Below are 25,239 nucleotides of genomic sequence, written 5' to 3' on the forward strand. Positions count from 1 at the left end.
GGCTCCCACACACAGTGCCTTTCCAGCCCTGCTCAGCGGTAAGTGTACAATATTCCTGCTACGAGCACGCTGATGGTCAGCCACTAATCACTCAAAATAAGCATCAAGAATAACAAAGACCCTCCCCACCCTAAACCTTCCCTGCTGATGCACAAAGGTGCCGGTGCTGCAGCTCCAGCTGCTAAAATAGAAGGGGTGAACCCCAAAGAAACACCCTCAGCATCTTCTAACATACAGGAATGTGTATGTTAGAACTGAAGGTAAAAAAACAATTTCAGTTTCAAATACAAATTGGAAGCGATGATGTATAATTATTGAGATCTTAACCGCTCATGTATAAATGCCATTTTTTTCTTCTATTTTTATATACATAAAAGGTATATTTATAAAATTGAAGGTTAATATATATGTGTGTATATATGTATATGGATGCATGTTTAGGTATTTATAGAGAATAAGCTTGTCTTTAATCACATACCACCTCTTCCAAGGGATCTTGTTCAATACAGAGAGGCAAAAATATAAAGGGCTAGATGTAGGAGTTGTGTACTCAGCTCCAGTAATGATGTTTCCTTGAAGTGCTGTGTTAGCCACCAAAATAACGGCTGTAAAACAGATGTTTTTCTTTACGTAAGTAACAATGCAAAGAATGCTTTCTATGTAAGCTTTTAACTTAAACTATATGAAGTCCTTTTATGTTCTTTTCCCCCATGAAATTAAGTTTTTAAATTGAAAAAGGGACACAAAAAGCAGTCTAGTTGCATGTACATTGCTAAGATGAATTGCACATTCAAAATTACGAGGAGATGACTGTGCTCTTTGGACTTCCTAGCTGGTGGAAATGACCACGTACACACAGAAGTCATGCTGAAACTCCACTTCACCGGTACCAAACGAGGTGAAGTGGTAACAACACGTGCCTCCATTCTTCTGATGGCCACAGATGGAATTATTTCTCTTTGCAGCAATTTGTACTCAGAGTTACAAAGGAAAAGGAATAATTAAAAAATCACCACTTGGTTAGGAAGTTGTTACTGTAAGACTTACCTTTCTCTGAACCTTTTTCCCAAGGATGGCGAGCTCTGAAGTCCAATGCACAGGGAATTAAAGTGTAAACATTCACATATTTAATAGTACCATCAAAATAACCATCATCACTACATTAAAAACTTCAAAAATGCATTTGCGTATGGTCCTAATATAAATTAAATATATGAACTAAATGTAAATAAATTTAACATTAGGTAATGCTATAAATAAAGGTAAATGCGTTTAGTGTACCTTTGAGTCATAAAAATGCCTTAAAAAACAGGTAAGTTTACAGCTTATCACCAACACTCTGGATACCACTGTCATGATTTTTTTTCAAACATTGATAAGTCTACATTTGACAATTCAGAATGATTTTTGGCCACTGAACACTTTGATGGAAGAAGAGGTGTGTGGGATGTCCAGGACGAAGTCCAAGTTTTATTTCACAATAAAACTTCTTTGATTCCCAGCGCTGATAACAAGGCTCTTTCTTTTCAAAACCTTAATTTTAAGTGCCATTTTATTTTGGTTTTTAACTTGTTTAGATATCCATTTTGCGAAGGCTCATCCTGCTGAAGGAGTCTCTGAGGGAGAGAAAATACAATGATGAGCTCATATTTTCATGATGAAATAAGAAGCCTCATCAGATGATTGATTTTGTACTTGATTTCCGGTATCTCCTACAGCTGGCTACTACAAAAATTAAGTCCACTGACATTAACTCATTGCTTTTCAAATGAATTGGTTTTGGGTCTGCATCTGGGATTACTCAACCGCCCAAGGTTTACCGACATGGAAGCTGACGGAAAGTTTCATTTGCACATACGTAGAGAAATGGCACTAACCATCTGCACTACTGAAATCTTAATTTAAGACTTTCAAATAAATCTCTTAAGTGGAATTTGCCTGGAATACCTGTATTAGACTCCGTGCACAGGCTGAAATTCACAACATTAGAAAATAATTACCATGCCAAAAGCCTGGGTGGGGAAGGAAGCCCTGGTACTCCCACCATCCCCAGTCAGTACCGGACTCCAGCAGAGAACAGCTAGCACTGAGCACATCATCTGGGGGGAGCTTAAAACATCATGAACCTGGGTCATGAGGGAAAGCCGCCTTTCCGCAGTATTCAGCAGACAGAAAAATACATCAAATTCGACTACAGAAACATCTCTAAGCACTGCTGTGTGAGCTGGGAACACTCATTTCCTTCTTCCTCCAGCGCTAAGTCTTGCTCTTTTTGTAAGGTAGTTTTGCCAAGTTTCTCTGTTCACAACATTTTTATGTTTATTCACCATTGCTCTTTACCACTGAACAACATTTACATGAGGAGAGGTCCAAAATCAGGGCTGTATTCTCCTAAACCAATGGTGTGGACGTGAGCCCAAGTCCACAGTCACACAAATCTCCTAAAGAGTCTGTCGTTAAAAGCATCGTCAGTGTCCTGCTTGGAGCTAACAAAGCGCCCTCCAGCAACCCCCCACCCCACTGACTGGTGTGAGCCCACGATGCCAGGGCAGTCTTGCTGGATTGCATCAGCCCACCTTGCTGACAGGGGATACAACAGGGGTTGTCCAACCAAGGATTACATGGAAAGTACCTGCTGGAAAACACTTCTGTTCCTTATTCTGGGAGCCAGAACCTTGATAGAAACTTTATGTACCCAAATTCACCCTGCGCAGCTGCAGCTGGTGCCAGGGGATTACAGTGCTATGGGCTCTGACCTGCTTCATACATTCCCGGTGGGGTTTTGTGTTCAGTCTTATCGCAGGTGAACAAACAGCCTGGATTCCAGTTTACTGGTCTTCCAGCATGGAGGACACCAACTATTTCTCTACCCTGCCTGCCCCTGGAGCTCCTCATCCCAGTTTTGCTGGGAAAAAACAAGTGTCAAAGTCCTGCCAAACTGAGAGTGGTTTTGAATCTAAAAAGAATGGGATGCAGGATGAAAAAAAAATAATTGTCATAGATCAGGATCGAGAGGAACCATTTGCAAACACCACCTACCATAACTGCTGGGAAGGGGATGTGCTCTGAAGTCAGGACAGAAGGGGAGAGGAATGGACTCAACCAAAAGAGCCACAATTGAAAACAAATAAATGTCACAGGTTCACCAGGAAGATCAGACATCCCAGTCCCGAGTTTTACACCCTCCTTATCTCTGCTGAAAGAGTAAAATCAAATATCCACCTGTGGCACGTGACCGGCAGCACTGCCTTATACAACTGTGGGATCTTTCTATTTATCAAAGGTTGGAGAGCTTCCTTTAACCGGTGATAATTCCTTTCAAGTTCTCGCTGATACTCCTTTTGGTCTGGACCAATCAGGCTCTTGTTCTTGCGCAGAGCATCTTCACATCTAGAAAACAAAAGCCCGTGAAACTTGGGCACATAAAAAAGAACCTGCTTGCTACAGAGTTGTTAATCTAATAGCACCAAAAAAATTAATTCTGTTCCTCTGGGATGACACGTAATATCCTTCTCTATCTTGTATTTTGGGTAATAAAGACTCAGCTAAACCATTTGCTGTCCATGAGGAAAGGAGAGGGTGTCATATTTCCAATTTCCATTTTACTTGTAGAGTGACAACTCCTTTTTTATTTAAATTTACTCTGTAGTTACATTCTGAAGAGAAATGAAAAGCTGATCTCCACATAGCCACTTCCAGCCCAAGAGGATTTAAAGATGTGTAGAACTACTGCTCTCCTCAGGAAAGATTAATAAATAGCAGACTGAGATGTTCATCAGGAACTGTTCTACTTGCAAAGGTGTAATTTCAAGAAAGAGCAGGAAAATAGCTGTATCATCAATGACATTTATTACATATGAGAAAACTACGTTGCCACTGGATCTGTTTGCTTGGAACATTTTTATTTCAATTATATATGCATTTTTTAATTTCTTGGTGCTTGCAAAAGATGCTGGACTAGGACTGCAGCCTGCATTACTCAAGAGGAAAGTAAAGCAGCCATCACATTTCTTGAGAGACTTCTGCCAGCATGCTTCCACTCCGTTTGGAGAAATTGACTTCAGAAGGAAATTAAATCTCCTGGCCAATTCAGCAGTTTCTCCTGACACTGCCAAGCTGTGAGTTCATTTGTGCCAGCGTGGCTAGCTGTGTTTCCTGAAAACAGGAACGCTTGTTCACAACTGAACTGTGATCACCAAGTCATTCCTGATAAACAGCAAAGCCAAACAACTTCAGCCCCTGAAGTCATGGACCAGCAGCACCAGAGAAACAGGGAATCAACTGGGAGCTGCATATGGAAACTGGACAGATGGAGTTACAACATAGATACTCCCCTCTCTGGATATCCCCCATGTTATATTGTACATGTTCCTGTCTGGTGTGGTAGTAATAACTGCATCTGGCAGGCAGCTGGAAGACAATATTCCATACCTTTTTGTGAAGTCTTTGAAACAGAGCCGTAGTTTGTTATGATGTCTGAAGAGCTTTGGATCGTTGGGTATTTCAGACAAGAAAACTTGTGCAACTTCTAATGGTCCCTTTAGAAGCAGAAGAGAGAAAGTTTCTTGGAACCCTCTGTTATATCCAATCACTGGAGAAACTTCTTGCACATAGAAACATTTGTAAAATGCAACATTTCCTTACAGAATGCATCTTGAATTGCAGCTGGTACATCTGGCGTAAATTACTGAACATCACAACAACTGAATCTCTTTTAGGCTTTTTTTTTTTTTTTTTTTTTAAATAAAACTCTGCTTTTGGAAGACAGTGTGAGAAAAGGCATCAATTCTACGTTGTTTTCTCTTACAAGGACTCTCGACAAAGTTTGCTCAACTCACAACTAAGACAAAATTTAAACAATGCAGATAGAACCAAGGAATTGCTTGCCAGCACTGCAGACTCAACCCAGAACCTGACACTCCAGCTGACATTTTTCCAGCTTGCGTATTAGTAGAGCTTTACTCTTACTCCCTCAGTTTTTCCTCAGTTTTTCTCCATTCACTAGTTTGGCTTTCCATTCTGTTCAAAAACCACAACAGCACACAACCCTACTTCCACCCACCAGAGCATGGCTAACCAAAGGAAAAGCAATAAAACATTTTTTACTTTTTTATTCTTAAGGGAGAGGGAGAAGCAGGCAGAAACTACTGTGAATGCTAGGAAGAAGCAGGTCACTGAGGGAGTGAGGTCCCTTCTCAGCCACTTTCCAGATCTAATCACATTCTCAGGACTCTTACTCAAATGGCAAAGTCACTGAGAGCAGCTGGTCTAGACCTACCAGTGACCTTAAACACAGCCCATAGATTGAATGGGGAAAAAAAGCCAAGCTAATTTAGAAATAAGGCCCAAAGCATCCACCACACTGATACATACTACCCCAGTGTCTACAACTGGGACAGTGATCCTCACCTGATTCACTGTGGTACCTACTGATCCTTGCAGCACCATCTGCAGCATCTTTGGGTCCGCAGGGTCTTGGTGGGTTGCAAAGGCCAATTCCTGTGTTTTCTTCTGCATGTCCTCTATGGCAACTTCAATGGGTGTCAAAATGATCTAAGGGTGTAGCCAGAATAGAGGACACTTGTTATGGCTGAGACTGCCATCCAGACACAGACTTTCAGAAACACCAAGGTAGCTTTGGGGTCGCACACCGAAGTGGTGGAGGACACCACCAGGACTGGCAGTCTGGACAGAAGCACTTCAGAAATGCATCCTCTCAGTCTTTGTTCAGGAACATCAAGAAAAAGTTTGATTTCTACATGTGTTTCTACATCTGGCTACTCAAGAGCTTTTTGAGGTTGCTTCCGAGCGGGCAGATTTGCATCCCTTCACAGTCACCGCAACCATCTGCCCAGGGTTACAGCACCATGTTAGTGCCTAAGCATTTTCCATTATGTCCCATCACTCTCACCAGCCCCTACCTACCCTTTAAAAATTAATATAGTTGTGGGATAACTCTCTGTAAAGCCTCAGGGCCCCACTGGCCTAGGGCTGCTGAGGCCATGCAAGTAAGCAGCAACACAGAGCAAAGGACACGCTATTCACGCAGAATGGAAGGGAGCAACCTGCATCACTACAAAGCTCACCAAGGGCCTCTGCATATACCAGCTGCTGTGATCTGGATACACTGGTGAAAGAGATGGCAGGACATACTGCATTACTACATCGGTCTGGTTTTAGTTGAGGTAGAATAGGAACAGAGAAAAGTGCAACAGAAACAAGACATTCTTAACTGAAAATGAAGGAGTGTCATACCCAGTCCCTGCAGCGAACACCCAGAGCAGCTCACAACAGTGCCGGCTGCTCTCGCTCTCTAACAAATTTTTGCACCTTTAACAGAGAAGGGACAGGTAGGCTAGTGATGGCCAGGAGGGTGCATCTGTGTTAATGTGATGGCGTGAAGGGACACGGCCATGGTATTAAACTACATGTACACTAGTACATTATGCATGAGTTTCAGCAGCATCCACTCCCTTAGTCTCAAATATTTCCCTTCAAACACAGGAAGCTCCTGACAGCACAAGCCTCACCTCCTCTTTGTGAATGACGTTTATCCTGGTTTTAATGTAAGGGAAAGCGTGGGACGTCGTCAGGATCGTTTTACGCTTGAACTGCTCGTGCAGCTCCCCGTGAGCCCGGCCGTCCAGCGTGAAGGGTGTGCAGTACATGAAACGCCGCAAGTTGTAGTTTTTATCGAAGTAAGTTATCCTGTCCTTCATCTCATATGTGTCAAAGTACGGCTCCACGTAGGTTATCTGAATGTAGGCCTGCAGGAAGGAACCCAGGCGTGCATGGTGAAGTACAGAGCCAGAGGAGAAAAACTAACTCCTGTGCCCTGCTTTTTAGCAGTGCAATAACCCAGCTCTTCCCTCTTGAAGCCATCTCTGGAAGAACTAGGAATGTTTTTTGCCTTTGCTCAGAAAAATCACACTTGCATTGACAGGGACTAGGGGTGCTGGTAGCTGCTCAGCAGTTTCTGGACTGGATAAAACACAGCTCACTGCCCCTCTCCTCTCATGCTCTTCACATGAAGCGTTTCCTTCCCTTCCTTGCAGATAATGCCCTGCCCAAAGCCACAGTCCTGTTTCCTAGGCATGCTCCTGTTATTTCTGCTACGCTTAAAGGATGTGGCACAAGAATGACAAAACACTGCAGCTCCAAAAAAGCCAGAGGCCACTGAAGTCCCTTCCTTCCTTGCACTCAGTGGAGACTACAAAGAAAGGCAAGTGCAGCCTGGGCCTCCTCCCTTCCCACCAACCACTACAAGGGCAGGGCTTGTGGCAGGGAATGAAATGGTTAATTCTGCATTCCTTTGCTGGGGTGACTTTCACCAACTGTCATCCCAAGCAGTCAGAAGATGCTCTGTACATGGAATTTCATTGCCTACTTGGTGAAATTCAGGATCTGTCCCCCATTACATTTGCAAACATTCAGGATCTGTTCTACTTCTAAACCTGTACTTGTGTTCTTACCTTGTTAGGATCTAGTTTACATTTGTCCACAGGGTTTGAGTCCTTAATCACTTCAAGCACATCTTCCCCAAATCGCTCTCCATAAAATCCCTACAATCAAGAGCAAATGCATTGAAAGAAAACATCAAATGCAGCCACTACAGAAGGGGGTTGGAGAGACAAATGCGTATTCAGGGGAGGTGAAGCTCAACATGCCTTCATCAGTAGCTGTACTGGGGCTGAATGTGATCTGCTGAACCTAGGAGAATTAAATCAGCCACATTCCAGGGGCAACAGGAAAAAACAAGCCTAACGCGCCCTGGAAGGCAGGAGAACTCGGGAGCCTTCCAACTGCATGCACACACGCTGCGTGGTTCTGAACAAGCCATTTGAGCTTGCTGTGTGTCTGTGAGCTCAACTGAAAACTGGGGTCAATACGGGATCTGCCTGGAAATCAGGTGCTGCATCGGAGCATGGCTTTGCTGGGCTGGGTGAATGGCCAGATTCTGAACTCAGTTTCATGCGCTTAAACCTCAAACAACGCTGCTGCTTTCAGAGCAATGTGACAGCAGCTGAATTGCTGTGAGCAACAACATGACATCAGATCTATTCTAGCAAATGAAGCAGGGCCAGGTCTGCCCTCTGGCCCTACGAACAAGCAGCATGACACAGCCTGGAGCCATGCTGCTGAACGCTCTTCCTCTCCCACTTGGGACTGGCCTTGTCTGTGCACAGTGCCTACGTGGAACAGCCTCCGACCCATGATGTCCCCCAGACTGTGCTAGGACATTGTCTAAACACAGGTTAGTTGGCACAAACCCAGGCCAGACTAACCCTTACGTGGTACAGATGATCGCTGGGTGGTACCTGGAACTGCACCCAAGCCCCAGTTAGATTTATCAGAGATGCCTTCGCTTGTTCAGGGCTGAAACAAAGTTCAGACCTGTGATATCCCACTTCAGGGGCTCTGAAATTCAGCCACCTTACAGGGCCCAGTCTCTACCAGTAGAGGAACATGCTGTGAAGGCAACAAAATGACAACAAATTGCAATACTTCCTGAAAGTCGGACCCTGAAACGCATCTCAGCCTTTTTTCAAGCCCAGATCATCCCATTTACATCAGGCGGCTGAAGAGAAATGCAAACACAGTATGGTACACCAGAAACCCTCAAATGATGATAGCAGGTCTGCAGCTCTTGCTGCAAGATCAGGGAAAACCTGTGGGACTCCTCTCCCTGCATTCCTTCCGCCTCCTGCAGAGGTGGCACTGGCAAGAGGACAGGAGACACCTGGCCCGGCTCTGGGTCACCGCACGGTGCTCTGCAAACTCTTTTGCCAGGCAATGGTTTCTCTCAGCTCAGCCTAGCATCAGTCCCCAAGAGGCACAGCGCTGGTTTTGCCCAACGATTTTCACTTTTACCACTTCCTGTGATTTGGCCCTACAGCTCTTATGTAAGTGATGCAAAAGGAGTTAAACTGCAACTCAGAGAGAGAATGTGAGGGCAGCTACAAGCATCTCACCTCGAGCCTATGGGATATTTCAGCTAACTTTGTTATCGCGGGTTCCTTGTAAACAAACTCTTGCTCATCCAGGTCTCCAAACTTAGTTCCATAAAAACCAACCCGGAAGTAGGTGCCAAACATCCTCTTTCCATCCTAGGTTTGGAGAAACGAGAGGTTATTTCAGTATGGAGACATGCATACCCCCAAGCATGGCTGCAGGCAGGCTCCTGAATTTATGCAAAGTAAAAAAGAAATTAAAAAAACAAGGAAAAAAATAGAAAGAAAGAAGGAAAAGAAAAACACACCTGGAACTCAGCATGAATGCATTTAGCAGCAAACACCGCAATGAAATTAATAAACTAACATGATATTATATGGATCAGTTACGACCATTAGCCCAACCCTGCAATGACTTCCCACCCCAGGAGGAGTCTGGAGGTGTCAGATGTCTCTGAGGAAGAGTCAAAGGCAAGTCCCTTCATTTGGGTAATTATTTCAGGCTCTCCAAATCCTGTGCAGACACCCCTTAAGCTGGTCCGTAGCCTGCAGGTGCAGGGAAGCCCAGCTGCTGGCTGCCTGCAGGACACAGGAAGGATATTGCACACAGCCACCCCTGGGAAGTGCCCCCACCAGAGCCCACGTAAACCACCCTCAAGTAATTGCAGGATTGGGCCGCAGTCAATGTCCAGTTCACTCACACACACACGCAAGTGCTTTTTAAATAGCATGTCAACTGGAAGGTGTTACATTCTCTTCTAGTAACTAATGTCTAGTAAAGAGGGCCAAAGTCACTCCTGGTGAAAGCAGATGCAATCCACTGTATCATGTACCTGCTTCCATTTCAGCCAGTGGTGAATTTGGCCCAGAAATGCAAAAGTAGAGAAACAAGAAAGATTTTTGCTGGAAAAGTAATGAAGAAAATCTGATTAAGAGAGAGAGAAAAAAAAAATGCTTTAAAAATAAATCACACCTTTGGCTTTGTTAAAAAAACTCACGCTGCATGCACAAACTAGAAATGCCTTTCAGCAAGAAACTCTAAAATGTTCACCTTTACTCTCGTGAGAAAGTGTGATGTAGTATATAATGCTCAATGTTTCTGAATCTGGGCTAGTGTTTGGTTTCAAACAGCACTTACAGATGTCCTGGCTGCTGTGTATAGGAGGTGTTTTTTTTAGTATTTTACTATGGCAAAACTGATCTCTTGTAGTGATGGTGAACATGATCTATGGAAGGCAAAGAGGATACGTAAGCCAAAATAATAATAATAAAAAAACCCTCAGGAAAACTCCAGAGACTGGAAAAAGCACTGTCAGGGCAAATCACCGCCTTCTCCTGGGCTGGAGGAAACTCTGAGGCATCATGCTGGAGCTGCCCAGGCACGGCTTGGCTCCTCTTGCCCGAGGCACAGCCAGGAGGACGCGGCGTTGCCTTTTTGGGGCGAGGGCTGCTGCTCGACCCAAGCACCTTCAGGAGGGCAAAGCTCACCGCTGCCCAGCTCTGAAGTGGAAGTGAAGCCTGAAGTGACCAGAGGCAGCAGCAGCCTGTGGGCCACATCTTGGCTTCACTATGGGACATCGACAGATACAAATTCATTGGCTCAGCTCTGGCAAGAGTGTAGACACATGCTCCAATTTAAGAAAACAAGGAGTTGCACCAAGAGTTGCTCATATGCTTAATGTGGCACAGGTGGCTCCTTGGACCCCTGCTCTAGCCCATTCCTCCAAGCATCTCTCCTCCAAACAGGCTTTTACCCAGCTCCACCTGCCAGCGTAGACTACAGGGTTTTGTCACACCACAGCCATCCCCACAAGCACCTCCCAAGGTGCAACCCCCAGCTGCAAAGCTGTTCCTGTTTTATTGGAAGTACCATCTGGCAACATCTGGTTGCTCTTTCCCTGGACTCCCTGTCTTTCTCCAGAGCCTATCCCTCTGGATCTGTATAGGAATGAGCAGCCTATTGAACCCTTAATTTACTCATCACTACCTTTTCAAAGCCGCCACTACCTTTCCAAATATTTGGACAATATTACCTATGCTAAAATCCCCCTACACCCAGCATTTCCAGCTTCCTGTGCCATTTTTTTTCAACTCAACCTCAATGCTATAGGCAGGATTCCAGGCCTGCACTTCCCAAGACACCATCATGTCTGCCTAAGGGGAACTACCATACAAAACAGCTCCCCAGACCTTACATGGGGCTTGGGCTGCTCCATGTGGAAGCTGGTGGGATCCAACCCCAACCCATGGGCACAGGGCAGGCCCCAGAGATGGAGGACACGCTGCTACTGCTGCTCTTCTAATTCACGTGCTTTTTCCTACCTCCTTGGTGAGTGACTTCCAGGGTATAAAGCTTTCACAGAATCTGGTCCCTACAAGGTATCTGCCATGTGGACATCTGCCCAGACAGCTGTTTATTATAGACAGCGTTCATTTATGTTGCTATAAAAATAACAAGAAGGAAGGAAGAAAATCATGCTGTCTGTTAATCAGCACAAATTAATGGGGAGTTCTAGTGGCATTAACTAAACACGTAAAATAAGAGTAATGAGCCGTTGGGAAGTCCCAGGAGCAGTAGCAGCAGGGAAGCCTGGTGAGATTCAGTGCCTCCATGTGAAGGCAGCTCCCAACTTATGTACTTGTTTCATAGTCATGAAAACCAGCTGCACTGATAAATTTGGTTGCTGAAAACTCAGTTATCATAAAGATCCCAAGGAGAAGAGCCAGCAGTGAGGAGCACTGGTTAGCCCCCAGCATGACAAGCATCTTCCCACAAAGCCCTGGATCCATCAGCCACAAATTGTGACTCATGCTGGGGGATCTGTACCTGCAAGCAAGGGGATGGAAACAAACTCCTTTGGGAGAGTAAACGTCTATGGGCCATTCCACCCCTCACATAGACATTCAGTAGCTGCCAGTCCCCTGAGATTAGGAGAGCTGTTTCATGCCTGGAATTAAGGATACGGGATGAGTCTGTACTAGGACCTTTGAAACATAGCAGATACCAAAGTCTATCTAATCACAGAACTGAAAACAAATAACTTAAAAGTACTCCATGGTCTTGTTTCTTTAAAGAGCTAAAAATGCAGATATGAGGCAGAAATTATTAAAAGCATTTCATCTCCTATTATTTTATGAAAAATAATAGGTCTTTGGGAGGAGAAGAGAATGAAGGTGAACACTGAATAGCCATTACAGAACTGGCAGAGCAGATAACAGCCACCATGATTTATGAAGGTTCATGATTTGTTATTATGCATGGTAAATACCTTTCAAAATTGCTGGGAATAAAGTTTTAGAGTTATCTCTTGCACGCATACAAAAAGCTTTGCCAACAAGATTTGAAAAAAATCAGGTGCAAGAGTGATCATCTGCTTTCTTCACCAAGACCAACACAGCAGCAGCTGCCTGGAGGCAGAGTCAGCTTGAAGTACGGAGGAATAAAAGTAACTCCTTCATACGCACTGTGCAGAATGCAAAATCCAACCACCTTTACCAAAATGAGCACTGTTATTGTCTTGCTCAATTCTAACCCAAGGTCCTTTGCAGTGTTGCCAACTATTACAAGTCTTCCAATAACGATTTTCTGAAAGTAGCAGCTCCTGGAGTCCTGCTATTTGATGGCAACCTCACCCTGTGTACTTTAAAAAAACGTTTTTGAATTCTCATGGCATAGCATGAAAAAGATTTTTCCTAACAACTTTCCTAACTGGTAAGTAAACAAAAAGAATCAATTCAACATTTATTCAATGAACAAACACACAAGCAGAAAAACACACTACTTGGTACGTTTAAGCAGATCTCAGAAATGCATTGGTGCCAGACTCAGGATACTTCAGTGCTTGTAGTTGGCAATACTGCTTTCCTTGTGACACGAAGGGGGTCCTGCTGTTGGCATAGCTCTTTGGTAAAATGAAATTGGGGTTTCCACAGTGTAAAACAAAAAACAAAAAGGCGGGGTTGGGGGGGGTGGGGGGTGGGTGAGGAGGGGAGAGAAAGGGGGGTAAAAAAAAAAAAATTTCCACAAGTAGAAACTTACCACAACAGACAATAGTAAGAGTGGGGAGGAGGGTCAGCAACCAGGGCGATAGAGGAGAAAACAGAAAGTATTTAATTAGGGAAATTCCAAAAAACAAACAAGCAGCAAATTGGCAGCAAATAAACTTTAAAATAAAAAAGGGTGCGCATCAATTAAAATATTTAAATAAGGAAAAAAGAGCAAAACATGCAACAAATCTGAAAGCTACAAAGCACAAAGATCAGAAAAAGTGTGGTAATGAAGGAGCACGATGAAAGACAAGAACTGAAACCATGGGTGTCTTTTACCATGCAGTAAAACATGACCGAGTGATGTTAGAATCATAACCAACGACAGGATTTTCTTCAGGGGTCGATTTAGGGGCAGACTAATCAAAATAGATGCTCACAGGCCTTACCATTTGTTGGCTATTGAACACGTGTCGTTTACACTCCCTACAACATGTACTCCGGATTCTGTGCTGCCTTATCTGCTGGGGCTTTTCACAGGACCAAGTAAATGATTTACAGGGCCAGCCCTTAAGTGTCAGGGTTTACTTTTAAGCTACTGAATTTCATTTCTTGCTAGGCCGGAATTAAAACTGTTGTTCAGATATTATCAGCCCAAATTATTTATGTCACACAATGCAAAAGAACTTCGGTCGTGGCCCCAGTTCCATAAGCGTGGGCTTAAACGTTCTCCTGTGGTGCAAACCTGGTGTGAGATGGCCCATACAGCATTGCCCGATTCACAGAAAAGCAGACATAAACTGGACAGGTAAAAGTCTAAGCAAATAATCTAACATCATGTTCACAAAACATTTAAAATGTCTTCTGAGACTTCTCGACGTTCATGTACCCACTGCGTCAACCAGACTAGGGCCTGAGTTATCAAACACACTCTGTGTGCAACTGCAGATGAAGCCGACTGCTTTGTCTGTTTTTAATCCAAATATGTGGTTCTCACGGTGTATGTTGTAGAAATGTGAGCAAACAGCCTCTACAAAAATGAAAGCAGCAAAACTGACTCCAGTTAACACAACTGAGCTATTTTACTGCCACATAAAACAGCTATGCAGCAAATTGATTGTTCTTAAATGAACAGAAGGAAGCAGCCTATTCACTGAGATATGGTCTGCACTTGGAGCAAGCCAGTTTTGTTACAGTACCTCTGAGCATTATTGCTTAAATCGACCCCTGTGGGTGGGGTGAAAATATGGTATGAAGGGATGATATTCTGTGTCAATGCTGATGAAAAGAAATATAAACAAATTATAAAAACGAACTAGTGATGATACAGTGGCTCATTCACCAAAGAACCTCATTAGTGGAACACATCAGCATCCATGCACTACCTACAGCTTCTTATGAAGAATTTCCTACTACAACCACAATCGGTTTATTGGTATTTCTTTGGTTAATGAATTGTTTTAACAGCAGACAGCAACAGAAATACCCACAACTAGCACATGTGGGCAAGCGTTGGCGTGAGTCATCTGAAAAATCTATTAGCGTTCTTTACTAACTAAAACGGAGTTACCTACCTCCCAGCCAGTACTCTGTGTAATAAAAAGTAAAAAGCGCATGTCACAGAAACAAAAAAAAAAAAGTTTCAAAGGCCAAAACATGACCATCAATGTAAGGTATCATAAACCTGAAATGGTTTCAATGGTTGTAAGTCATCATGCACCCAAAACAGCCTTCTCTTGTCCAAAGGGACACTCCTCTATTGGTTCATTTAACCTCAGAAATCTGGCAATGCCAGAACATGGAGAAAACCACCAGACCCTCAGCTGGATCCTATGAAATCGATGCACTAATCAACATCTACTGAGGAGCTGATGCAGCATAAGGGTAACTGCACCAACAGACAAATGATGTACCCAGCAGCCCACGACCAGAAGGCTGATTGGGGCGGGGGACTTGGAGTAGCACTGGCACATACTGGAGGAAGGCCTGCTGAGTCCTTGCCTGCCCTGACAGAAAGGCATGCACCCAACAGGCCTCTCCTAGGAGGTAACATGTGCTTCTTGAGAGTTGCCAAGTGCTCTCCTCTTCTGCTTAGCTGAGGTCTGTTGAGCTTTAAGAGGGTTAACTTCTGATGTCTCCCATCAAATGCTCAGCACCTAAGCTGGTGGGTTTTGCACCATCTGAGTTTAGAAAGGTTCCTTCAGTTATTTATCCACCATATGAACAGACAAACAAACCCCCAACATTCCTGAATGTTACCTACCAGGCTAAAGGCAAGGTTACAGTGTTTTCCCCCAGCATGCAAAACACAGTTTAAAATAACATCTGAGACTGGCAGATGATGGCAATTTTTAACCCGTGGAAGTTACAATGAAACTTGGTATGTGATGTTCTCTCATGTTTCTCATGTTAAATGTCCAGAGAGAAAAAAAAAATATCCTGTTAGCAATCTTTGCATTTACTGTGGATTACCATTTGACAATTCTCGCACAATCTCATTACTATGTTTTTTCCTTAATAGGTGGGTTTTATTTGCACTGAGCAGTTTAAGTTTCTTCACAATTCACATTGCAGCTGAAAATTCAAATCATTACCTGGTGAACAATCTTGCTGAACGCTTCCTGGAGTTTACCATGAATAGTAGATAGCTTCTTGGCATCTCTATTAGCTTCATGAATAGGAATAAGGACTTTGTAAACCTCATTAACTGCTTCATACATGCCGGCCTACAAAAATAAGGCCCATCGGATTGGTCCATCAATTCAACAGCAAGAATAATACATACTACCAGCATTTAAATTGTAAAACTGCAAAATAAAAAGGTGGCTTAGATACCACTGTGGCATAATCAGCATCTTTTCTCAAAATACATCCGTACATGAATGGAATAAAATCCTCAGTTACCCTTGAAATCAAGAGCCTGCTGCATTACACATTACTACTAGTCAATAAGATTATTAACTGAATCAAAACTGGAATACTTTGGATGGATATATGCACAAGAGCACAAGCTAAATAGGATCCAAACCAAATCTATGGAATTAAATATGGAAGATTAAGTGCACAGCTCATTTTATTTTAGCACACCTTCAGACTTCTGCATCCATTTTTAGCACTCCATGACATGAGCTTTGTGAAGTTTCCTTAGGATGCCTCCAACGGAGGGGATCCAGCCCAGCACAGGCAGACGCTGCATCCCACGGCTTAGCCAGCCCACAGCAGAGGTTCTAGGTCTTTACCCTGGAGTTATTGCTGCTTGTACTTAAACCCACTGAATGACATTTCACATTGTGTTGTGGGAAATAATTCACTTGCTTTCCTTGGTTTCTGATGGATACACTACTACCAGCTCATTAACACTGCTCACACACAAAGCTCTCGGCCCACTCTTTCTGAAGAGGAGGAAAATCATCACGGCCTTTTTTTACTACTGTGAACTCCCAAATGTGCAGTGTGAAAGACACTGGAAACACACAAAGGCCTCTTGGTCCCAGATCCCATTCTTTGCACAGTTCACTCCAGAGGCCAAACTGGGCTGCCTTGAACAACTTCAAATGCTCCACACAAATTAAATGGTTACAATAGAATTACACAACCTCACCGAAAAAACATTTTCCTTCATATTGCCTAGCAATGTAAGATTGCCGAAGAAGATAGGTAAAGAAAATAAAGTATTCTACCATAGAGAAAGATGCTGCAGCCTGTTCCAGCAATCCCACCAGACCAGCTTCTGTAAAATACTTTCCAGAACAGATCCCTTCTTCATCTGGCGATACAACATCATCAGAAACTGCTGACTCTTCCAAAACATTGGAAGATATGTTCTAAGGAGAGATAATGTAGATAAAAGATTTTTACTCAATTTAAACAACACTCAACACTTCGAAAGCCAGCTGATTTTCAATCTAATATTAAAGTTTTTAAAGAGGCAGCTTTCACATGCATTTTATTTAATTTCTTTCTGAACCAGCAAGGTACTTGAGCACATGCTTAAGCTAACTGGGCTGGGCCACCTACACACTCAAAGCCAAGTATGTGCTGCTTGTTTGCTGTGCTCAGTGCCACATGGCTTAACATCACTGGTGGCAGGAACCACTGTCATCAGCTGCACCCACTACACACTGGCTAGATCAAAGAGGTTAAAATCCCATGACTTAAATGGAGAAATACAAAGAACTGGATTCACCCAGCCTATGGATGTAAAGAATTAGGGGAATCAGGACAATCTTCAAGCATAATAAACGTTTGTAGAAGTTGCTGCAATGCCTTCTCCCCAAAATAAACTAAGTGCAGCATGAGTATGTAGGCACAGTAACACCTGGCACATGGAAATACTCTGCACCTCAGCACAGGTGACAAAACCCAAAAATACATTATGGAGGATAATTCCCACCTGAAATGTAACACATCCTACAGGAAGGTATTTTCGGTCTTCCAGCATGCTTAGATACTCAGCCACCAAGGCTGCAGAGTGGACCAGGCACTGGGCTGACTCAGCATGATTGCTCCTCTCAGAGTGCTTTCCAGCCATGTTCTGCAGCCACGTCAGGCGCAGGTCAGGGGAATTCTGATAGCCCTTTGCAATCCTATTTGAAAAGAAAACCTCTGTGATTAGTATTTAGCTACTTCCACTTAAATAACATCCACCCTCAGTGCTAGGCTACCTACAAATATATGAGATAAGAAGCTATACAGATAGAAAGTTACCCTAAATTACGTTACAGATTTCTGATCCTATTAGTGGCAGGCAAGCAACTGCAGCTACCCACTGATGGCAGAATGCTGTTACGGGTGACTGCTGAAGCTGTCGGCCAAAGCTCATACTTCACTTGGAGACTGGTAATAAGCCAAAGGTGTGGGACAGTGAGAGCAGACCTGCCTGGTTGCTTACGACAAAATCTCTGCTGCCTTCTAAGAAGCCTTCAGGACCATTCATGCGGACACCACCATGCAGTTTGGTAGCTGGGATCTCAACCTGGAGATTAACATATGCATCACCACCAAAAAGCCTTTTGTGCAAGCAGGTCCTGGAAGATCCTTAAGTTTTCCCTGATGCAAGCAGGAAGAGTTGTCTTTACTGAGGTGGAGGATGAGTTTATCAGAGACTGCTGGAGAATGGAAACTACTTTTATCCAAGACAAGCCACATAAACGTCAAACAAAACCTACCAACATCACATTCAAACACCACAAACAGGTACATATCGGTGCACAAGCACTGAGACCTGGAACTGCTCCAGAAACAAGCTCTATAAGGGCTCAAATGTGCAATATGTAGGTCCAAAACCAAACAGCAAGTAGCTGTGTTGTTTTCAGGTGAAATGTGAATCATGCCAAGTAATTTTAAACAGGATTAAGTTCAAAGTAAAATAACTGCTAATAAAAAAACCTAATCAAATTTCACAGCAATACAATCCCTCACGCTTTAAGTACAGAAAGCGCAATAGGTACTAAGCTCCGTTCAAACACCGCGTGGAGTACTGACACCTACTGTCACTACACTGCAATGGTTATAAACTCTACCTGTACATCAAGTCAATCAGCATTTCTGGATCTTCCTGGTGCTCCTTCATTTTAACTGTATCAGAGAGGATCATATGGAGGTTGAACACTAGATCCTGGACCTGTAAAAAATACACTGCTGTATTAACTGGCAATGGGAATCAAGCTACACACTGCTACATTAGGACCACAGTCACTGTGGTGTTTGCATCTTGTCAGAATTAATCAAGGACCTGGGTTTTATCTATTTAGATGATGTTAAAAAAAAAAAAAAACACAAAACAAAAAAAAAAGTACCTCCTTCATGGAATGCATGCAAATTCCAGCTCTAGATGGGGGTTTAACAACAGCCTGTTAATGAATTACACATTTCTCTTCTGGTATTTCATAGAGTCATAGAATCATGGGATGTTTTGGATTGGAAAGGACCTTAAAGATCATCTAGTTCCAACCCCTCTGCCACGGGCCAGGACACCTTCCACTAGACCATTTCTTCTACCTGATCAGGAAATGTTGTCTCCCTGAGTTCCAGATCTTCTTCAGCATATGTCAAAATGGTCTTCAGGGAACGTCGCAAATATTCTTCATTGAAGTTCTGGGATGTCCCCACCAGGGATGAGAGAGACATAGTCACTTGCATTTTCACTCTGGCAAAGTTCTGCAACAGAGATATTGTTACGGTACAACCTGGAGATACTGCAACGGTCTGCTGCAACATCAGTGCTCTGGTCATTGTACCCTCCTCCTGACGGATACCTGACACTAAAAACAAAACTCCAGTTTTGTGAAAAGGGCTGTCTGAGAGCAGTGATTACAATAAACCTCTGGTGCTGCTGAACTTCATAATCTGATGACAGCATTATCTAGTTCCAGGTGAAGGTTCTCCTGCAAGTTTTAGTTTTCTCTCCTTCTGTACGCTCTCCTCTCACACACCCTGAAGAGGATGATGCTCAATTCCCTCTCATGATACAGCCTTCATTCTAGACAGTTGCTTTTGGTTTGGTGTAGCCTAAAAACTGGAGCCCCTGTCAACTTGCCGCTATCAATCCACTAACAGCCCCTGGGCCCAGAACCAGCGGGTCCCTCTAGTTCTGCTACCCACTGTAGTGGACTGTAACCAAAGCAGTGTGAACAAAGATGTCTGGAGGAGCACTTTGTGATACATAGCTACATGTATGCCTGCAAAATACCAACTCGAAGAGTTAATGCAGGGAATTTTCTTGACAATTTAAAGTGCAGATGAGTGAGTCAAGCAAAGATGTAATTAGAGGTAAGATCTGAATGAAAACAAAATCCCAGCATTGCTAACTCACCTCCACTTACACAGCCCTTTCATAAAGGACACACATACTAGCTCTGCCACAGAAAGGGCCATGTGGCTGTTTCTGCTCTCACCTAGAGGCGTGCAAAAGCAAGGCATAGGAGAGTTCCTCCAAACAGCACCTTGAATGCAAATTGTCCATTCTGAAGAGTGTAAAAACCTTCCAAACAGACATGTTTGTAAACTCTCGCAGTGGATATTCCAGGCAGGGCTCTGCATCTCTCTATAAACCAACACAAGAGGCAACTTGCCTGCAAAGAGATTCTGGGCATACAGCTCAGACCCTGAGACTGGAGACTGGACACTCCTCTTATGCACTGATCAGCAGTGTGAGGTGCTGCAAGATCAGGAGCTAGGCAAAGTCATGTCACTGCTGCATGCCTCTTTACCCTTTGCCTGTCACACTTGTTTTGATGCTAAGCCCTCCAACAGCCCTTCTCCCACAGGAATACACAGAGCTCCATCCAGGAATCCCCAATCACTTTACAGGTAATAACCTAATAAAGTGCAGCAGGGTACTCACGTTCCCAATCTCAAAGTTTTGCCTCATCAGTAGGTAAAGAGAGGCGCTTGCATGCGACCGTATCGTGCTGATACTGCTGCTACAGTGTCTCAGGAGCCTCAAGCAAAGATCTGCACACTGCTCAGTCTCTTCTTCAAACAGCAGCTCAGGGAACTGGAAAAAAAGCACATGAAAAAATTAGCGCTGGGACAGACAGGAATGAGCACTCAGACAAAAAGGCAGGGCAACCCTCAGCAATGAGCATACACTGGCATGACAGGAAGTTCAGTCCCCTCTGTTTTGAGGGGGATGATGCTAATTTCAATTACTTCACTTTTACAGTAAGGCCAAGCATACTCACTGGCAGCACTGGAAGGCAACTTCTTTTACCTGCCCCCACAACTTGCTCCTACATCTACACCCATGACACTGATTCAAATCAGTTCCAAAAGCTCAGGCTTAAAACTTTGAGCTTTTCCCAGTACACTTAGAGAAACCAGAAAACTGTTTAAATGAAGGGCCCAGTAAAACAAATCCATTTTAAGTGAGATTCATACAGCTTAAATTCCACCTGTGCTTTATGGTCCCGCCTAAACTAGGTGCCTCTGCCCATTTATTGCCAACCAGCAGGAACCCACACCACACTCAAACTGTGTGAACCACACCTCTGTGTGCAGCTGTCAAACCCAACATGCATAAATACAGGTACTGATCATGAAAACCAGTCAGGTTTTATCAATCTCCCGATCACACTTCCTGAAAATCGATACTGCGCAAGATAAAAAACGCTTGGTGAAGTGACCCCAATGCAAAGGAAGAAAAAGTTCTATCTCCATCAGTGCTGCTCAGGATATATTATAGCATCTGCCGAGAATTCACCTTTGAAACCAAAGCCCTCTGTGTGGCGAAGCAGTGTTGGAGATAAAGTGCACTCTGGTTGCAGGCCATGCTGTGCAGAAGCACTTTCAGCACCCCACCGAGGATACTCTCTTTGGACTCCGTCACAGAAACAGTCTGTAGTCAAAAGTAAACCAAGAGTTGCATGAGCAAAAATTAACCTTCCATGTGTGTTCGTGTGTGTATAAGAGAGAGGGAGAGGGAGAAGAACTCTGCTGAAAAGCCCTCTGGCATGGAGAAATTACCCACTTAGCTGGGCCTGCAAAACAGTCACGTTACTAAATCAACCCCCAGGTAATCAAAACGTGACCCGTTTCATTACAGAAATAATGATGCTTTCCACCCAGCGAGGCTCTGACCTTTGGGGACCTTGTTCTACTAGAGGGAAGGTCTGTAGCTGGCCTCTAGGTAGATTATTCAGGTGCAAAGTGCAACTCTTGGGATTCCTGGCTGTCTCTGCAGCTCACACAGATCTGGTAAGCCTGCTGCTGCCTGCTTCCAGCCCATGCCCAGGTACAGAAAGCAGGGGACAAAACTGCCACGTGTCCTTGCTCACCTGCCCACACAGACCAAGGAGCCTGGAAGCTTTCCTGCACCGTGCAAAGTAAGCACAGATACAGGAGGCTGACCTGGAACCTAAGGACTTGAGGCAGATTTGGGAAGGACTACAGCAATCAGAATAAGGCAGGACTTCGGAAATGTTTCCAGTTCATTACTGAGTTTTTGAACAACGACTTCTTATACTACAAAAATGGAACAACTTTCAAGAGGACTAAAGGAAGCTATTGCAATGTCAAACCAGATCGTTACAGGCTGAGGATTAGAAGAGGCATTACCACCTATCCCACTGCAGCAGGGAAGCTGAACAGTTCTGATAGCATTGAGGCAGTTAAAAGCCGCAGGACGGTTTTGTTTAACAAACTGCTGCCTGGCCAGGTGATCATAATGCTATTACATCTCTATTTTCTTATCACACTTACCTGTACAACTATCTCCAGTGTATCCAAAATAATCAGATTGGCTTCCGTTGCAAGATTTCCATCGATAAGTGCCTCGTGTTCTATCTCTGCTCTCGATCTAATCAGACAAAAGAAAGCAATAAAATTACTTTCTGTTTAAGAAGTAGATGTACATATTTTCCAGTCAAAAATATTTTCTCATTAGTGAAAAAACTCCCAGTTAAAACGCATATTTTTATTACCAGACAACACTACAAGGATATTTCAATACAACCATTACGGGACAGGAAGAAAGACTTGGGTTTTTACATATACAAACTTACACAGGATTTACGTTCATCATGCTAGGAGAGATCACGCTACTTTCTGACACTTTGTTACTCTTTCAGGAACACCACAACAGTTTAGAATCAAAATCCAGCTCAAAGCTGGTTTAGTAGCATCGTTAGGCATGCAACAGCACAACCAGGAACAGAACATATGGTTTTATGTTATAGGCTATGGACACAAGGTGGTGCTACACGAGCTAGTGTATCTGCACTGTTGACCCTAGCAGCTAGACCAGCTGCAGCACAGAGGGCATCCTGCGAGGGTGCAATCTTTGTCCTTTTAAGCCACGTTACATTACAGTTCTTGAAGAATACCTTCCTCTCCAAGAAATCTCCAAGAAAAAACACAATTTTGCTCTTATACGCCAGGCACTCATTTTCCTGGAAAGTCTTACAAAATTCATACACCCACTCACACCGGTGGCCCAGGAACTCGGCAGCAACCACCAAAATTCGGTGGCATGAGCTGCCTTTGGCAAAGATCCAGTAGTGTATTTAAAGAGTCCAAGCATGGCCTGCCCTACCACAGGTGCCATCTCCAGCAGACACATACCAGGCCAAATCACAGCAGGAGTGTGACCCATGGGAACTGACAAAATCCAAGCAAAATACACAACAAAGAGGATGGCAGCTGACTCGGCTCTTGGACCTGAATATTGCAGCAACCCTCCCCTGCCACACTCTGCTTCCCCTGGGAGCCGGGCCATACACTCAGTAATCTACTCCTCAGGCTCCAGAACATGAAGGCTTGGGGTCTGGCCCTATATGAAATAATACCATCTGCATAAAATAATACCACCTACAATTAGCTGTGCACAATTCTCGGTGTGAAATGTCTTGCTTATTAGGTTTCAAAGGGCCAGACTCTACCTATGCATGCAGGACACACTTGCAGTGTCATAGCAGTGGAGTGTTGATCGACTCAAGTCACAGTGAGCAAGTATGGATCAAAAAGCAGGTTTCCAGAGTTATCCAAGAAGATTATTTTGTGTAGTGAGATACCATTCTTTGACCATCAAGTTATTCCACAGCTGTTTAACATGTATGTGAGCTCCTTCTGGAAAGAGGTGGGCTCAGATTCAGTGCCAGCAGTGAACTGATGAGTTCTTCAGGCCAAATTTTAATCTAGTGTAACTCTGTCCACAGCTCTGGAGTTGCACCGTGGCAGAATTTGTACCTACACTTCATTAGCAGGTTGGAACACACTGGTCATTTGGCTTTCCTGATGCCTCAACAGGACTGGAGTCTTGGACAAAAAGCCACTACTCAACATAAAATGAGACTGCATTCTTGTGTTGGACAAAGCAATTAGAAGCTGTAAAGATGTACTTTCTACTCCAGGAAGAGTCAATGTCTTTAAGGGTATCATTTGGCCTGATCTCTCATCTGGACTCCGAGGACACTATATCTCAGTTTCTTCAGAGCTTCACTTGGGCTGAGACTGCTTTCCTAGGATTAGGAACAACTCTTTTGCTGGGAGGACGGAGACTGCAGGTTGCAATTTGAGGAAACAGAAAACGTGCATAGCGAAGCTCAAACACAACTCCTGAGCCCTCTGGAGTAAACCACACCAAGAGAGGGAATTTTAAAGGAAACGGGTGTAATAAGCAGAAAGAGCTCATTCCAATCAGTTGCGCACACACACTGAAAACTTCTGCCAAGCATCACAAACAACACTGTGATGATTGAGTCTGCAGATGTACAAAATGGCAATTTATAAGAACTGCACACCAATGCTACAGTACCTGGCTGGTTTGTGGCTTCTAAAAGCACAGCACATGTGGAAAAACAATCAAAGTGATGGATTAGGACAGGAAAGGAAAGCGAGCTTTGACAACTCCAGAATGCTCTTATGGAATAAAGGAAATATGACATGAGCTATATATGCTATCTGTGAAAACTGTTAATGGACCTTCTCTCTAAATTACAGCTTACTATAGGGTTTTAAGAAGGTAATGGATTACATCATTCTCTTTAAATCCCATTTTTAAATCTAAGAAAGCAAGAGACAGTGGAAAAGCAAAGAGTTAGGGCAGTGTTGCACTAAAATCTGTTTGCACACTGCCAGCCCTGTTCCAGCTGAGGGCCCAAACTCGCTTGCATGAGAGCTAAGTGGACTGCTGCCATTGACCTTCTACAGGGAGAGAGACCCTGTGTTCTCACAGGCATTGTCACATTGTTAATGCAGAAGGATAAGGTAGAGTTACTTGTCAAGCTTTTCTGTGTTTTGACGCCAGTGAGTCATATCCTTTCTCCATCTCAAATTCTCTTGACTTCCAAATGCGCTCCCAGAAGGACTTCTCTCTGCAGGATAATATCAAAACAACAGCAGTCATCTAATGCTAATTTTTTTTGCATGGGTAGCAACCCTAGATTTGTTCACAAGTGACAGTTGAGAGCAAACAATGACTTCTTAGAGGCCAAGGCTGTGGCACTCACCCAAGATGTTTACATGCCCCCTAATTCTGTCACTGCTGAGTGGCACGAGAGGCAACTTTACTTGCAGCAGTTTTGTATGCAAGAGAGCAACGAGCAACACAGACCACTTCGTGCATTGCCACACGCCAGCTCACTCTAGAGCTAACGGAGAGAGGCAGCTGAGATACTCAAATCAGGCAGGCAGCTGTCAGGGCTGGTGAGAAAAGCACCTTCCTCAGACTACATAAGGAGCCTGGGTGTGGCAATCCTCAGCAGTCTGACATTGCTGTTCTTAACCAGCACACAGTGATGTTCTCGGAGTGGTGCTGAGACCCCCCTTCCTACCTCACAGTCTTCTATGTCTTTATTCTCAC

At 43.8% G+C, this 25,239-nt stretch overlaps 1 protein-coding gene across 7 annotated transcripts in view; it reads right to left on the reverse strand.

Annotated features, from left to right (window-relative positions):
- Nucleotides 1-1,104: 1,104 nt before the first annotated feature.
- The window catches only part of DOCK7 (dedicator of cytokinesis 7), a 106,999-nt gene continuing 82,864 nt past the window's right edge, over nucleotides 1,105-25,239 (reverse strand). For 3 of the 7 annotated variants that reach the window (XM_055815164.1, XM_055815162.1, XM_055815159.1), the window contains 17 exons: nucleotides 24,655-24,751; nucleotides 22,140-22,236; nucleotides 21,142-21,276; nucleotides 20,284-20,436; nucleotides 18,939-19,097; nucleotides 18,461-18,561; nucleotides 17,332-17,524; nucleotides 16,619-16,762; nucleotides 15,533-15,664; nucleotides 14,513-14,527; nucleotides 8,973-9,098; nucleotides 7,473-7,562; nucleotides 6,531-6,767; nucleotides 5,410-5,553; nucleotides 4,432-4,538; nucleotides 3,223-3,390; nucleotides 1,105-1,616 (listed from right to left, as the gene is read on the reverse strand). In XM_055815164.1, coding sequence (XP_055671139.1) covers nucleotides 1,574-1,616; nucleotides 3,223-3,390; nucleotides 4,432-4,538; nucleotides 5,410-5,553; nucleotides 6,531-6,767; nucleotides 7,473-7,562; nucleotides 8,973-9,098; nucleotides 14,513-14,527; nucleotides 15,533-15,664; nucleotides 16,619-16,762; nucleotides 17,332-17,524; nucleotides 18,461-18,561; nucleotides 18,939-19,097; nucleotides 20,284-20,436; nucleotides 21,142-21,276; nucleotides 22,140-22,236; nucleotides 24,655-24,751 — 2,141 coding nt within the window. In that variant the 3' untranslated portion in view covers nucleotides 1,105-1,573. Of the gene's footprint in view, nucleotides 1,617-3,222; nucleotides 3,391-4,431; nucleotides 4,539-5,409; nucleotides 5,554-6,530; nucleotides 6,768-7,472; nucleotides 7,563-8,972; nucleotides 9,108-14,512; nucleotides 14,528-15,532; nucleotides 15,665-16,618; nucleotides 16,763-17,331; nucleotides 17,525-18,460; nucleotides 18,562-18,938; nucleotides 19,098-20,283; nucleotides 20,437-21,141; nucleotides 21,277-22,139; nucleotides 22,237-24,654; nucleotides 24,752-25,239 lie in introns of all 7 variants that reach the window. The other 4 variants (XM_055815165.1, XM_055815163.1, XM_055815160.1 and 1 more) reach the window with 2 other exon arrangements.

This window comes from Falco peregrinus, chromosome 10 (genome assembly GCF_023634155.1).
Source record: "Falco peregrinus isolate bFalPer1 chromosome 10, bFalPer1.pri, whole genome shotgun sequence".
Classification (NCBI taxonomy): Eukaryota; Metazoa; Chordata; class Aves; order Falconiformes; family Falconidae; genus Falco; species Falco peregrinus.